Source organism: Lepidochelys kempii, chromosome 3 (genome assembly GCF_965140265.1).
Source record: "Lepidochelys kempii isolate rLepKem1 chromosome 3, rLepKem1.hap2, whole genome shotgun sequence".
Taxonomy (NCBI): Eukaryota; Metazoa; Chordata; order Testudines; family Cheloniidae; genus Lepidochelys; species Lepidochelys kempii.
The window spans coordinates 45,375,879-45,390,740 of record NC_133258.1 but is presented as its reverse complement, the minus strand read 5'-3'; the positions used below and the strand labels follow the sequence as shown (position 1 = coordinate 45,390,740).

The following is a 14,862-nucleotide window of genomic DNA, read 5'->3' as shown; positions in this document are numbered from 1 at the left end:
ACTACCTTCTCTCCAACAGTGGCCAGATAGTTCAGAGGCAGATACAAGAACGCTCCTAGTCCCCTTAGGAGTTAAAAATTGGCTTAAACCCTGAAGCATGAGGTTTAAATATTTCTTCCAAAATGTCTGTTAGATGTCTTAGATATTCCACAGATGTTCACATTAACTATTATAACACTGGTTATTGTTATCCATATAAATATTTATTCCCTTTTTAAATCTTGCTAAGTTTTCCACCTCAACAACATCCTATAGCAATGAGTTCCAGTCTAATTATGAATTGCGTGAAAAAGGATTTCCTTTTCTCAATTTTTGAATTTATCGTGTTTAATTTCCTTGAATGTCCTCTTGTTCTTGAGTTGTAAGAGAGACCAGGAAGTTCTGTTCTAACTTCTCTTTACTTTTCACTATTTTATACATTTTTATTTTATCCCCTCTTATTCATCTCCTTCCTGAAGAAAACAATCCCAGTCTTTTCAATCTCTTATGAAGAGAGTTTTCCCGTGCCCCTATTTGTTTTATTGCCTTTCTCTGAACCCCTCCTAATTATACAACGTCCTTTTTGAGATGAGGCCAGTACTGCACAGTATTCTAGATGAGACCACAGCATTAGTTTATATAATGGCATTATAATATTTTCTGTATTATTCTCCACCCCATTCCTTATGTATTCTCACATCTTGTTTGCTTTCTTGACTGTTGAACAGATGTCATCACCGAGCTGTTCACAGTGATCCTCTCGTCCCTTTCCTGAGCTGATACAGTTAATTTAGAACCCTGTAAGGTGTGTGTAGTAAATATTTAGATATTTCCCTGCAGTGTGAATTACTTTATATTTAGCAACATTAAACTTCATTTGCCATTGTGTTACCCATTCACCTTCCCCTGAACTTCAGCACAATCCTCTCTGGTCTCGACTAACCTGAATAACTTTGTCATGTGCATATTTTGCTACCTTACTGTTGGCATTCTATCACACACAAAAGCAGGCTGACTACCTGACTATTTAAGGGAATGTGGTACAATTTATGTGAGGGACAATATGAGCTGCAAGTCAGACTCCAACCTCCCATCCTACTAATGCTGTAAATGAGTCAATATATAGGACTCTTTACAAGTTTTCTTACCTGTCGCTGACTGTGAACATCTAAGTTTTGATTGGATAGCAGCCAGCGCACATTAGCATATAGTATCTGATCATGGAATAGAGTACAGCTACTGAGACTTAGGAAGTGATTGAAGCCTGAGTGCTCTGCCCTCAAAAAAGCTCTTCATTCAGATGACACTACATCAGTTTTATCCACATAAGAAGTTAAGGAGGTAAGATATGCCATTGAAGTCCTAGCTGGTGGCTGGTTAAGAGGATTGCTTTTTTTTTTTTTTAAAAAAAAGGGGTGGGTGGGAATTATTTACCATAGAGTAAAATTTAGATTTTTGTAAAGTTGATATAAGAAGATAAACAAATAGCAATCAAAATAATTTGAAAGCCACCATGCAATTCAATTACTAGAAGTTTTGCAGTATTTCAGTCTATACCAACACCTAACTGTACAAACATGATTCTCTGCAACTGTCTTTTTTTTCTGTATTAATCAGCCATCGTTTGTCATTCACTGAATTTTAAAGTAATATTTAATTTATGCTTTTTTCTTTGGCAAACCAATATAAAAGGAAAATGCTCCACTACAAATTGTTAATGATTAATTCTAATGAAGAAAGGAATTAAAAATCAATTTTCAAGCCAGTTCATTTTGAAAAGTAATTGAAAAAAGATTTGGACTGTCTTTCTGAATTATATAACAGGTCATTTAATATTCAAGGGTAATTTGTTTCATAAATTCAACACAGCTTTCCAATGCAACTCACATTTTACACTGTCTGTTCTAATGTTACTGTCCCTGTCTGCAGCGGTGACTATACTAGCCCTTGTGGTATAATATGAGAGTATATGAAGACCTGATGTTTTCTATAACCTTTTGTATGTTCTATGTAGTAAAGCAGCTTTTCCCGGAATAATTTTTCCAGCTCATTCTGATAACATCTTTTCTGGAGCAAAAATGACTTAGTTGCCTATTAAGAATTAAACTGCCAATTCAAATTGCTAAGCAATTAATGTTAAATCCCATGTGTCATGTTTAGTGTCTTTTTGCATGTATTTTGCTCTGAATATCTGATCACAGTACTCTGCAATTCCCTATTGTTTTACCATTGATATGTTCTGATTTACTTATTGGGGAGTAATACTTTGAATATACTGCTTATGGCACCTTTCATCCATGGATCTCAACATGCTTTACAAATGTTCACCAAGCCTCATAACACTCCTGTGAGGTATTATCAAACGAATCTCTTAGATGGGTAAACTGAGGCACCTCTCCAAGATCTAGTCACTTGCATAGCCAATAATAATAAAATAATGGCTCCCAGTTCCCTATTCCAGTTTCTGGACAAACTGCCTAACACATTATTATGCTATATATTTCACCACTCAGCATGCTGCATCTGATCCTTAGCTGGTGTAAATCAAAGTAACTCCATTGAAGATAATGAAGCTATGACAGTTTCCACCAGCTGAGGATCCAGCTGATACTTTTCAGATTTATCTTCTCTCTCAGAAATAATAATGATTTCACCCAAGAAAAAAGAACTTTTTTTATTCATGTGCACATTGCTGTTGTGGTGCTATGCTTATGCTTATGAAATTATGACTGGAAAGCATAAGGAACTACATGTGACTGTATGGGATGCCCACAATCATTTTTAACTAACACACCAAACTTTCTTCGGTTTGTCTGCTAGTTGAGATAGGAAAATGCATGAAGCCTGCCCAGTTCCATCCATTATTGTAACTGATGGGCTCTCAGAGATGTGTGCAATTTTGTGAAGTGGCCGAGAACCATATCAATTCAAATAACATGACAGAGTCACCTATTGCTCCTCACCTTCGTAATGTACAGCAGGAGAAAATCCTATTGTGTAACCAACAAGAATAAAGAGGCCTTTGCAAGTGCTGTGCTTCTCAGTTATTTTGGCTCTGACAATATAGGGCCTGATTCTGATCTCACTTACAAAGAGGTCTGGGAGTGGAGTTACGTGAACATACATTTGGTCTGAAAGGAGAATGAGCAAAACCAAACCGTCAATAAACTCATGGTGTGCTTTCAGTTAATGATGCCTCCATAAGATCACATTCTATCTCTAAGCTATATTTTCCATTGCTTTGTCTGCTTGCAAAACTTTTAATGGAACAAGTTTTTCTGGCAGAAGAACACTGATTTTTATCTTTAATGGGCAGCCTCTCTATCGTTTAGCTTCAGGAAACAGCTTCCTCATTGTAAACTGCCTGAGAGTGGTGACAGCTAGTCAACTTCAAAAGCAGGCAGTGGAGATTTGCTTGCTAAGTTTGGGAAGGAATTCAGAAATGCTGAAAGCTGCAGATGACATTATGGACCAGGAGGACTCCACTTCTCAAAGCTGGGATATCAATGACATCAAACTGCCTCAGGTACGTGTATTTGTTTTAGAAGGTATTTTAGAAGTTCAGCCAATCATGGAATACCTTCTGAAACATTCATATTTTATCATCTTTCCTTGTTTGCCACTTCCCCGGTATCCAGGGTGTATGGTAAAATGAGACATTTTGTTGAACAGCTAGAAAATTATTCAGTAAAACATTTAAGCATTCATACATTTATCCTTGAATTATACACCTGAAAGAGCTGTCTATGTGTTATAAGAAATAGTGATACTCTAGTTTCACTAAAAGAAAAGGAGGACTTGTGGCACCTTAGAGACTAACCAATTTATCTGAGCATAAGCTTTCGTGAGCTACAGCTCACTTCATCAGATGCATTCAGTGGAAAACACAGTGCGGAGATTTTATGCTCAAATAAATTGGTTAATCTCTAAGGTGCCACAAGTACTCCTTTTCTTTTTGCGAATACAGATGAACACGGCTGCTACTCTGAAACCTCTAGTTTCACTAACTTTCTAGTTCACTGGTTGGATGAAGCAGCTATTCAATATTTTATTTTATCCTCTCTCTTGAATGTCTTATTTATTGCATATCATTCAAACGTGCTGAGATGGTACCTGAGGCACAGAGTTTAAGGTCAAAAGTGTCCAGTAACTTTGGGTTCCCAATTTGAGATACCTAAGACTTGATTTTTTTCAGAGTACTTTGCATTATATAGCATTTTATTGGTTCAAAAAGCACAGCTGCCACTGCTTTCAGTTGCAGATGTGAGTTCTCAACACTTCTGCAAATCAGAGCCCAGGTTCAAGTTAGGAACCCAGAACCTTTGCAGCCTTAAAGTTCTTTTAATATAGTTTTGTATGTGTGTAGTTTCCTAGGTTTTTTAAAAAAGCAAACAGAAAAAAGTGAAACTCCAATAAGTGGCAACATCTTGGCACCAACATGGGTCTTCAGCATTGTTGGAACATTTCGATCCAAGCCTCTGCAGCTTGAGCTAACAGAGGACCACTAGCTGGTTGTCCTTCTGTATGTAGACCAGCTACTAGTAGGGCATTAGACACACACTTTGGCTGGAGGTATAAGAGATATTTGTTGACAGCAGATGCATGGTGACTCCCAAGCTCTTTATCCCAGTCCCAGTTTTCTTCTTCATGCTCCCCTTTAGAGTCCCAATCTTCCATTACATCAGTGTCAAGTCTCAATCTCCCTTCCTGAGCTTCTCATCCCGATATCTGCTAGGCCCCTTGTCCCAGGCTCCTTACCAAGCCAGCTCAGTCCCTCACCCACCCAACCCCAACTCCTCATCCAATCTGTCTCCCCACCTTGGCTCCCACTCACAATCACCCTCCCCACCCAGGCTCCTTGTCTCAGTCCCCCTTCCACCCTAAAGGCTTCTTGTCCAAATCTACTGCCGCCAGTGGCCTTCCTCCCGTCAATCCATCTCTTCTCCCATCTGCATTCAAGTCAGGCAGATTCCAGCTCCGCACTGCCTAGGCGCCAGCAGATGGAGCATAGAGAGCATAGAAGAAATGGTCTCCCAGTTCTCATTTCCCAAGCCTGGAGTCACAGCAGCTGGAAGCAGCGAGTGCAGGGAGAATTTTTATCAGCCATTGGATTCCTGGGCTGGAGCATGTGCAGTGCAGATTAAATCTTCAGAGCATTTAGCTGCCAAACTCTAACAAGTCTCTGCTGAGCATGTGTGAACTGAGTAGAACTGGCCATAACTCAGGATTTTCAGTTTCCAAAAAATTTCAGTATTTTGGAATTTATTTTTGTTCTAAACTGAATTAAAAACAATTATACCAAATTCTTTGTGCACCCACAAAGCCTGAAAATTTTCATTTTGGAAGCACCAAACCATAATATTTCCAAAATTAAATATGTGAAATTGACATTCTTGTCAGTTTCACAGTTAGCACAGCTAGCATAAGAATATCACTTTTATTCAGCAGCTGTCTGGGCTCCCAGGGTCCGCTGGTCCAGGGCAGCACCACCATGTAGACTGTCGGGGACCCCAGGGTTTCCAGATTTCTGGGCCAGCTGGCACCCTGGCTACCTACTCAGGTGTCTGGTAGTCCAGGGAACCAGCTGGCTTGGGAATTTGGAAACCTTGAGCCCTCCAGTGTGAAGCTGTCTGCACAGAAGAGCTGCCCAGCAGCAGCCATGGACACTGAAAGCCCAACACAGGACTTCCAGGTACCCAGTTCCGAAACAGGCAGCCTGGAAGACCTGAGAGCTTGTCTACACAAATATATAGTTCACGAAAAGCTGGGGTATAAATCTACCCCACATCAACCTGCTGCACACTAAGTGTCCATGTGAACTCTGCTACTGCACACTAAAAGTTCTATAGTGAGCTTTGACCTACCCGGCTTTGAAACAGGAGTAGATTAATTTACTTTGAGTGGGGTTCACCGGGCTTCCAGGCTCTGAATCTGCTAGCTGAGCTGTCTCTAGAGACAGGGCACCTTGAAGCCTGCCTTGAATGGGCTGTCCTAGAGCCCAAGCTGGAGCTCAGGCTTGCAGAGTTCTATGCTTCCTGCTCCACAGCAGAGAGATGGGCAGTGCTGCTGCAGAGAGGAGAGCATAGCAGCCCTGAGAGCTCCAGCTGGGGGTGCTAGGCTCCGGGCTTCTGGGCTTTTGTGCTTGGGGCTTCTGGAGCTGCCAGGGTCTCTGTGGAATGGGAGCCTGGAAACCCTGCAATCCCCAGCACAGGGCAGTCTGCATGGTGGGGCTGCCCCAGAACATGGGCTCCCCAGCAGCCATCCAGGAAACTGGGTTTTGAGTAAAGTTTGATCAAATCTGTAATAGATTCAGTGAAACTTTTCGCTCTGCTGAGCTGGTACTTTCTGATTAAACTCAGATTTGTCAGAAAATTTCTGGCCAGCTCTAGAATCAAGATTTTTCAAAGGAACAGAACTTGTCAAACTTGTGTAGTTTTTCACAGGGGTGGCAAAGAAATCTCCCTGATGCTAGTCTCTCACAATAGATCTCCCAGCCAGTGCAAATTAGCAAGGTGCTTCCGTACTGCTTTCATGGATCTCTGTCTCTTTTGACCTTTTCTCCTTTCTTTTTTTTTCTTGAGCGTAATGAAAGCAAACAGTGCTTTGCTGAGACTAGTTCATGTTGTCACCAATCTATTTCGCATTAAGGCATCAGAGTGTTTGGTTCTTTATAACCTATTTACATTTTCTTCTTGTACTAACTGTAGCCATTGTCTTGATGTCTGGCTGGCTCCTTGCTAAAATGTCATTTTGTTTGTTTAGTTTTATATTTGTTGTTTACAATATAGATTTTTGACTCCACCTCTAATAGAAAAATAAGGTCTGACTGAAATGCTGTATTGGGGATGGTGGAGGGGGAAGAGGTTTAAGTTAGGATAGAAATCTGGTCTGAGAATTAGCAATTGACCTGAACAAAATGCTGGATCTGGAGACCCAGGAAGCTTTGAAGCAGTCTGGATATGCTTCAGTGCTCATCCTCTCTCTACGGAAAGTCCAGGCTAAACCAAACCAAATGCTTGGCTCCGACTCCAAACTTTGCAACACAGGCCCATCTTTAATAATAGTAATGGTGAAGTAGGCCATGGAGCATACAAGAAATTAACCTGCTAATAATTGCTAAGTTTGACAGTTGTGTAGGGTATTTCATTTAAAGTAGGTGGCTTAAAGTAGGTACCTTGCCTTCCACTCCTGAGGCTGCTCTGCACCTGGCTGGGCCCTGGAATGAGTTAGAGCAGCCTGAAGGCCAAAGGGCTGTTCTGGCAGCTGGTCAGATCATTAGAGCAAAGTGAAACTGCAGCCATGGTCCCTTTCCCCAGCCATCCCCCAAGCCTATACTGAAGGAATCCTCCTGTTACTGGCTAGTCTGGATTTAGGCCTGCTACACAATGCCAGAGTGACAAGGATCTAGCCTATTGTCCTCAAATTGAGAAACTACTTTCTTTCCTTGGCTAAAATGTGGCATTCTTTGGGTTCTTAACAGGATGTGAAACAAACAGATTGGTTTCAGGAATGGCCAGATTCCTATGTAAAGCATATCTATAGCTCGGATGATAAAAATGCTCAGAGGCACCTGAGTAGCTGGGCGATGAGAAACACCAATAACCACAACTCTCGCATCTTAAAAAAATCCTGCCTTGGGGTAGTGGTCTGCAACAATGACTGCTCAGCCGCAGATGGGAGGAAGATATATCTGAGACCAGCCATATGTGATAAAGCCAGGCAAAAACAGCAAAGTAAGTATGACCGTGTGCAAATGGCAACGCCTGCCCTGGTTCTCTTATTAATACCCTTGTTAATAATTTATTATAATATCATAGAAATTAGAGATGGAAAAGACTAATTGCATCATCCAGTCTTTCCCACTGCCATTGCAACAGTATTCCCTATTATTAAATACAACTTGCATGTTTCAGAAGAATACTAATGAGTATTGATTCCTTTTTGTTTTTACTGATTTGGCTTCTCAAAACTTTCTTTTGTAGCCTGGCTAGTCTTAAAAGTCAGCATGTACTGTCTCTATTTTGCTTTAGCTAAGGCTTGATATCCAGCTTGGCACAGATGAGTTCCTAGTACATTAATCTGCACAGGAACCTCTCACTTCCATTGGAAAATATTTTTACTTAAAGGTGACCTCCAAAGGAAAAAAATGAGTTGATTTTTTATGATGTAGTTTTTTTACTTGTTATCTGTATTAGAAATTCAGCCCGTCTATGTTGGAAGACTCTATGATGACTGGAAAATTACTGAAAAGGGGACAACACAAAAGCTGAGAGATCAAAAGTTGAGTAATTCAGAAGGGAAGAGATTTTTAGCTAGACTTGTTAAAATTCTTTTTGATTGTTTGGTTTCGTTAACAGTGACTAATGAACGTTTTGGATAAAGGAAGATTTTGTTAAAGACTTCAGTTAAAGTTAGGCTTGAAAGTATTAAATTTTATTGGTCAGTAAATGATATCACAGTGCATGTATTAATTTACCAAAAAAATGCTTCAATAATAATCAAAACTTACAGATAGGCAAAGAAAGAAAAATGCTGGTTGAGAACTTATTAGAGTTTGGTTTAAGGATATTTACTTAGCAAATTTTTACATGTGATGTTATTCCCCTGATAATTTTGCACAACTGTGAAAATTTAAATCTATTAAAAATAATTTAAAGTGCTTAAAAATAAACATCTATATTATCCATTGAAATTTATTTAAAAAAAAAATCAAATTCGGCCAAATCTAGTTGAAGCGCTAGAGCCCATTATAAACATCCCTGAGCTCTCACATAGGTCCCCCAGCCAAACCAGAAAAGATCAGACTTGAAATTCCTGATACCACTAAATAGAGCTGGTTGAAATTTGGCATTTCCATTCCTCAGGAAATTCTGGCATTTCAAAATTTCCTTTCATCCCAAATCACAATGAAAAGTCAACATTTCTAAATTTCCCACAAAACAGGATTGCCAGAATAATTGGTTACAGAACTATCTAAATGACCTGATCAAAACTTTTTGTTTTGATTAAGGTTGAAGTACTTTGTTTCAACTTTATCACTCAAAATATATTATATTAGTTGAAATGATAAAGCTGAAACAAGGCACTTGAATGCACAGTCAACCTGTGGAACTCATTGTCAGGGGATGTTGTGAAGGCCAAACTATAACAGGGTACCAAAAAAAGAACTAGATAAGTTCATGGAGGATAGGTCTATCAATGGGTGTTAGCCAGGATGGTCAGGGATGCCACCCCATGCTCTAAATGTCCCTAGCTCTGTTTGCCAGAAGCTGGGAGTAGATGACAGGCAACGGATCACTTGATAATTGCATGTTCTGTTCATTCCCTCTGAAGTACCTGCGTTGGCCACTGTTGGAAGACAGGATACTGGGCTAGATGGACCATTGATCTGACCCAGTGTGGCCGTTCTGATGTTCTTAGGATAATTTTTCATTGAATCTTTTGATGAACTTGTTTGCAGTCTGGCAAAATGTTTATTGTATTGAATCAGCATTTTCCAGTGGAAAACTGTTCTATCAGGAAATTTTTAACCAGGTTTACTTCTAAGTTGAAAAACAATCAGAAGACCAAAACCTTCATTGCCCAGTCTTTCAGCCCTTTTTTAATACTTTAATGAAAAACCAACCTAGGTGCAAAAAAGTACAGTTTTTAAAAATATCCTTTGCAGGTCACCTTGAACTATAAAACAGGAGAAAGGTCATTCTTTGCCAGTGTTTGGTTTTCTATATGTATGAAAGGGTTTTTTGCACAGTTCTACTCAATGCATCTTCTGAGCATACAAGCACCATAAGGTAACAATCCACTGCAAATGAACCATTCTCACCGACTGGATTCATCTGAGTGCTAGATCCCCTGCACAGATGCCAATGTATCCTCCTACCCTTGTTGCAGGGAAATGCTGTCCAAACTGCAGTGGACCTTTAAAGCTTATTTCCTGTCGAGGCCATGGTGGGTACCCTGTCACCAACTTCTGGAGGCATGAAGGGCCATTCATATTTTTTCAGGTTGGTGTAAAACAGTTTTATCCAGATCAACTTAAACAGGTATTGAATCAGACTAACTAAAGACATTTATTTGTCCTACCTAATAGGAATCTTATATTATCATTACTTTGTAATGCACCATAAACCATGAGGGCAAGTCTACACTGCACCTGGGTGTGTGCTTCCCAGCCTGGGTAGACAGGTATGGACTAGATCTGCTTGAGCTAGCGTGCTAAAAATAACAGTGTAGATGTTGTGACACAGGTGGCGGCATGGGCACCCGGGTGGGGGGGAGAGGGGTGTCAGGCAGGCTTGTACTTAACATCCACACTGCTATTTTTAGCATGCTAGCTAGAGCAGAGCTAGCGTGTGTCTATGCAAGCAGGGAGATGCTCTCCCAGCTGCGGTGCAGACACAGTCCTATACTTTAGAGTCTAGACTAAGCCCTGACCCTTACAGCTTCAGACATGCTGTTTTGATGTTACATCCTTCCCAGAATGCACCATCCAGAAATAAGGATTTCTTAGAGCAGTAAGGAGTCAGACCTAAGCATTTGTCTGTGGTAGCCCATCATATACACATTATATTTTTTTAGCATTTAGTACAAATTGCTCAAACAGTTAGATAATCGGCCAGATCTTGACTGGTGTAAACAGATTTTTTGTAAAGCTTTACTACGACCCTTTGGGAAATTTGCAAGGGGGGTTGTTTTGTTTTTTTGTAAGTATTTATACTCCCATAAACATTGTGAAGTGCTCATATACTATGGTAAACATATTTGTTCTGACAACACTACGCTGTGTGGCAAGGTAGTGCTATTATCCACATTTTACAGATGGGGAACTGAGGCACAGAGAAGTTAAGTGACTTGCCTAAGGTCACAGAGGAAATCTGGGGCAGAACAGGGAACTGAACACATGTCTCTTAAGTCCAAGGCTAAGTTCTAGACTATCCTTCCTCTCCTCCAGGTCTTTGCACCTGCTGGGGACCTGGCCAAACATATTTTGTTTTAATAACTAACATATTGTATTTACAAACATGCTTATATCAAGTTAATTCTCAAAGAAATAGAGGTGGAAATAAATTTTCTGATTGATCATACCATATATATAGTCTTAGTTTTGAAAGATATGTGTGTGTTCATTAAAGAACTAATGGAACTGGCTACTCACACCATCAGCAGACCATCCTATTCCATTTTGCTGAGTTGAATACACCATGTGAGGTGAAAGGGTCTAACCCACTGGGCCACGCAGCCCCTACGTGGATTTTAAATATGTACCGTAAGTGCTGAACGCTTAAAGTTATTGCATGGGCTCTGTTTTTAACTTGAACTTAACCCATTCCTTTCTAAAGTCTAAGGGGGCCCATGATCACCCAAGGCCAGAAACAAAACTAGAAGCAGAAGCAAGAAGATCAACACAGAAAGCACATACAGCTGTTTCTCCCACCTCTCCAAGACTAAAAAGATGCCGGGAGGCTGAGGTAACTTTTATTATTAATATACAGAGGGCTCAACAGTCGCTTGTCCTATGTGCCATGCTGCTCAGGTTACCTGGATCTTGGGTGTGGGAGTCAGCAACCTTGGCACGCGTACCACTGAATAAAAACTATGGCCAGATTCTCCCCTCCCTTAGAAAAGCCCACAGGACAGGAGACATCTGTCGTTTCAGCTTTCCCCTCAGAACTCTCCCCAGACTGTTGTGTTGTGGGGACTCTAGGGTGACCAGATGTCCCGATTTTATAGGGACAGTCCTGATTTTGGGGTCTTTTTCTTATATAGGCTCCTATTACCCCCGCCCTCTGTCCTGATTTTTCACACTTGCTGCCTGGTTACCCTAGGGGACTCTAACCCTGCAGAATGAGCTGGGTTTTACCAAAATAACCTGCAAATCCCCATGATTTGTAGCTATCAAGGATCCACTAGAGGCATAGGATTATCCATGTGCAGACTGTGCAGTAGCTCCAGGTCCCCTTCCACCACCACCACCTCCATCTATCTGCCCATGCTACTCCAAATAGGAGTTGTACTGCCAAGACATTCCCCACTTGCTGAAAGAATAGGTCTTATTATAACATGCCTGGAAGGAGAACTATAGAAAATATATGATCTAGAAATAGAATAATTTTCAGTAGAATGTTTTCAAACTTTTCCATATGGTATCAGCGGGTCTTTAACTAAGGCAGGGCTGGGCCCTAAAGAATGTACAGTCAGGGGAATTTCTTCATGCAGATAGTTCCAGAATACGTGAAGGGAGTTTCCCTGCGGCTGGGTCCATCAAGTCATAAAGTTGCAATAATTAAAAGGATGCAAAAGTAAAATGACAAAGAACAGAGGCCTGTAAGCACTAATAATTAAATATACACCAAAAGAAGGTGTTCTGCAAGGAATTAAACCTTGTAAAATTATAATCCAATAATTAGAGTATTTAAAGAGATTGCAAAACACCCAGAAACTCTGCTTAGCAGAATACTTCCAGTGTGCTGCACCTTCACTGAAGGAAACTGACATTTGTGAAGCTCTGAATTTTAAAGAAATAAAAATGTCAGCTAAAAATTAGGGGAAATACTTTTACAAATGTGTGAAGAATCATATTTACTGGGGTGAAAAAAAATCAACTTAAAATGTAACAACCATTTAAAAAAACCATCATATCCAACTGCAGCAAAGCTCCATAGAAGTAAGTAAATTAGCCTCTGTGATAGTAAATGTATTAAAACAGCAATTTCATTAACAATTTCATTAATTAGTATTATTTCAATACACTCTAGTATTTGATTCTAGGTACATTTTCTAGTAAGTCTTTGGAAGGACTTTGGAGGCTGAACTATCTGTCATACTTATCTGGCCCCCATCAGCATAGCATCTGAACACTCCACCTTTAACGTATTTATTTTCACAACCCCCATATAGTACTATTACAGGGATCGGCAACCTTTAGCACACAGCCCACCAGGGTAAGCCCCCTGGCAGGTCAGGCTGGTTTGTTTACCTGCAGGAAGCGGTGGCCAGCACATCCCTCAGCCCATGCTGCTTCCCGCAGCGCCCATTGGCCTGGAATGGCGAACCACGGCCAGTGGGAGCTGCGATCAGCCAAACCTGCGGATGTGGCAGGTAAACAAACCGGCCCGGCCCACCAAGGGGCTTACCCTGGCGGGCTGTGTGCTAAAGGTTGCCGATCCCTCTACTATTATCTCCATTTTACAGACAGGGCAGAGTGATTATGTGACTTGTCCAAGGTTACACAGGAAGTATGTGTCAGAGAAGAGAACCAAAGTCTTAAAAGTCCCAGACTAGCATCCAAACACCAGGGCCAGCCTTCTTCTTTCTCTGAACTATGACTTTCCTTTCCTGTTTATCATTTGGGGCCCCAGCTTACTAAGATTCACCATTACAATCCACAACATTAACATAACGCAAGGAGAGAAGACATAAACTCAGATACCTTTGGTACTCTGACTGGATCTGTTTTATTGTTTGCATTAAGAGAATTAATTGTTCTGGGTTAGTTATAAGGGTTTCTTTTTCTTTTTTGTTTGTTTTTGTTGAGTTAATTATTACATTTTATTTTTCTTTCTTAAGTCCCTGACAGGTGAGATGCAAAGTCAAGAAGCTTTGCCTTTACTTCTTTCCAATCAGGAAAATTACATATCTCCCTGTAGTTTTAATGGACATTTAATAGACAAAAACCCTCAAGAGCAAATAATAAATAATTGTTTGTCTCTTGCCAAAAACTATGGGTTTGGAAGATCCCCTTACCTAACAGAACACTCTCAGGACACAGGATCTAACAAATACTACGAGAAGTGCAAAGAAATTGGCAGCAGGGAGCATGGTAGCGGAGACCTGTCTGGACCATCTGTGTGCAATATGTACGCTGATTATGGAGAGCCACAACCCTGGAATAAGAACACTGCCCTTGAAAGGAATCCATGTACTGACAAGTGTTGCAATGGTTCTGCTTTATCTTTGGCTGATCTGCATTGTGAAATCGTTTCTTCACAAAACTGTATGGACTCCAGTATCCAACATGTTCCCAATATACCACCTACAACAAAGGCTGGCTACCATCCTGCCAGGCCTAACACAGGCCTGTCTGGAGATGATTTTTATGAAGGGAAATTGCATGTGAATTACAACAGCAGCTACATCCCTTCCTCTTTCTACCATCTCTCTTCGGAGGATCCCTACCTCATTATGAACTCTGCACATCACCATCAACAGCCTTTGCCACTCACAAAAGGAAACGAATGGGACTTTGAAGAAGAAAGAAAATATACCAATCTGGATTACTGCAACAATGAACTGGTTTTTAGTCTCTGTCCTTTACGATGATCATGTTTATCATTTCCCCTCTTCCCTGCACCTGTAAACATGGGCCTGATTCTCTGCTCTGTGTAACGTGAATGTAAAATGCAGCCTTTCTGATTGGGCAGCCCTCTACCCCTCACTCTACATAGGCGTACAAAACTGTGGAGGGGGGGGGTAGATAAGCAGGCTCAGGGAGCACAGCCACCCTGCACCTCCCTGCAGGCCTCTCCTCTCCCTTGTGCAGAAGGGAAGGGGAGCCATAATCCATCCCAGTTAAGTTACACCCCAGGGAATGATGTAGGGGATAATCTACTCCCTGTTTGTGGACATGTCCATTCATAGAGCCTCACTGATCTCTTCTGTCACCCTTGAATTGTTCTTAACATTAGCCATATTTCTTTTGCAAAACGTGCCCTACTTTTAGTTTAAGGTTGCAACAGTCCTTGACTACATATGTCCCTTATTCTACCCCACATTTAAATTATGCAAACTTGATTTTAATGGGAGCTATCAGTGAGCAGCACTCATGAAAAATCAAGTCAAGTATGTAAGTGCCTAAATATGGATTTTGCTGCCTACCTTTAGGTG

The 14,862-nt window shown here is 40.7% G+C and overlaps 1 protein-coding gene across 1 annotated transcript; it reads left to right on the top strand.

Moving 5' to 3' along the window:
- The first annotated feature begins 3,421 nt into the window (after positions 1-3,421).
- On the top strand, positions 3,422-14,298 carry GCM1 (glial cells missing transcription factor 1). Its single transcript, XM_073335115.1, has 5 exons — positions 3,422-3,505; positions 7,460-7,712; positions 9,871-9,983; positions 11,319-11,447; positions 13,546-14,298. Exons 1-5 carry the CDS (start codon positions 3,422-3,424, stop codon positions 14,296-14,298), a joined length of 1,332 nt encoding a protein of 443 aa, XP_073191216.1.
- The last annotated feature ends 564 nt before the right edge of the window (positions 14,299-14,862 follow it).

Bases quoted from the DNA above. Each gene is read 5' to 3' on its own strand.
- GCM1 (XM_073335115.1), top strand. From the start codon at position 3,422: ATGCTGAAAGCTGCAGATGACATTATGGACCAGGAGGACTCCACTTCT. The intron at 7,713-9,870 runs GTAAGTATGACC...CCCTTGTTGCAG, and splicing joins AGCCAGGCAAAAACAGCAAA to GGAAATGCTGTCCAAACTGC. The intron at 9,984-11,318 runs GTTGGTGTAAAA...TCCTTTCTAAAG, and splicing joins GGCCATTCATATTTTTTCAG to TCTAAGGGGGCCCATGATCA.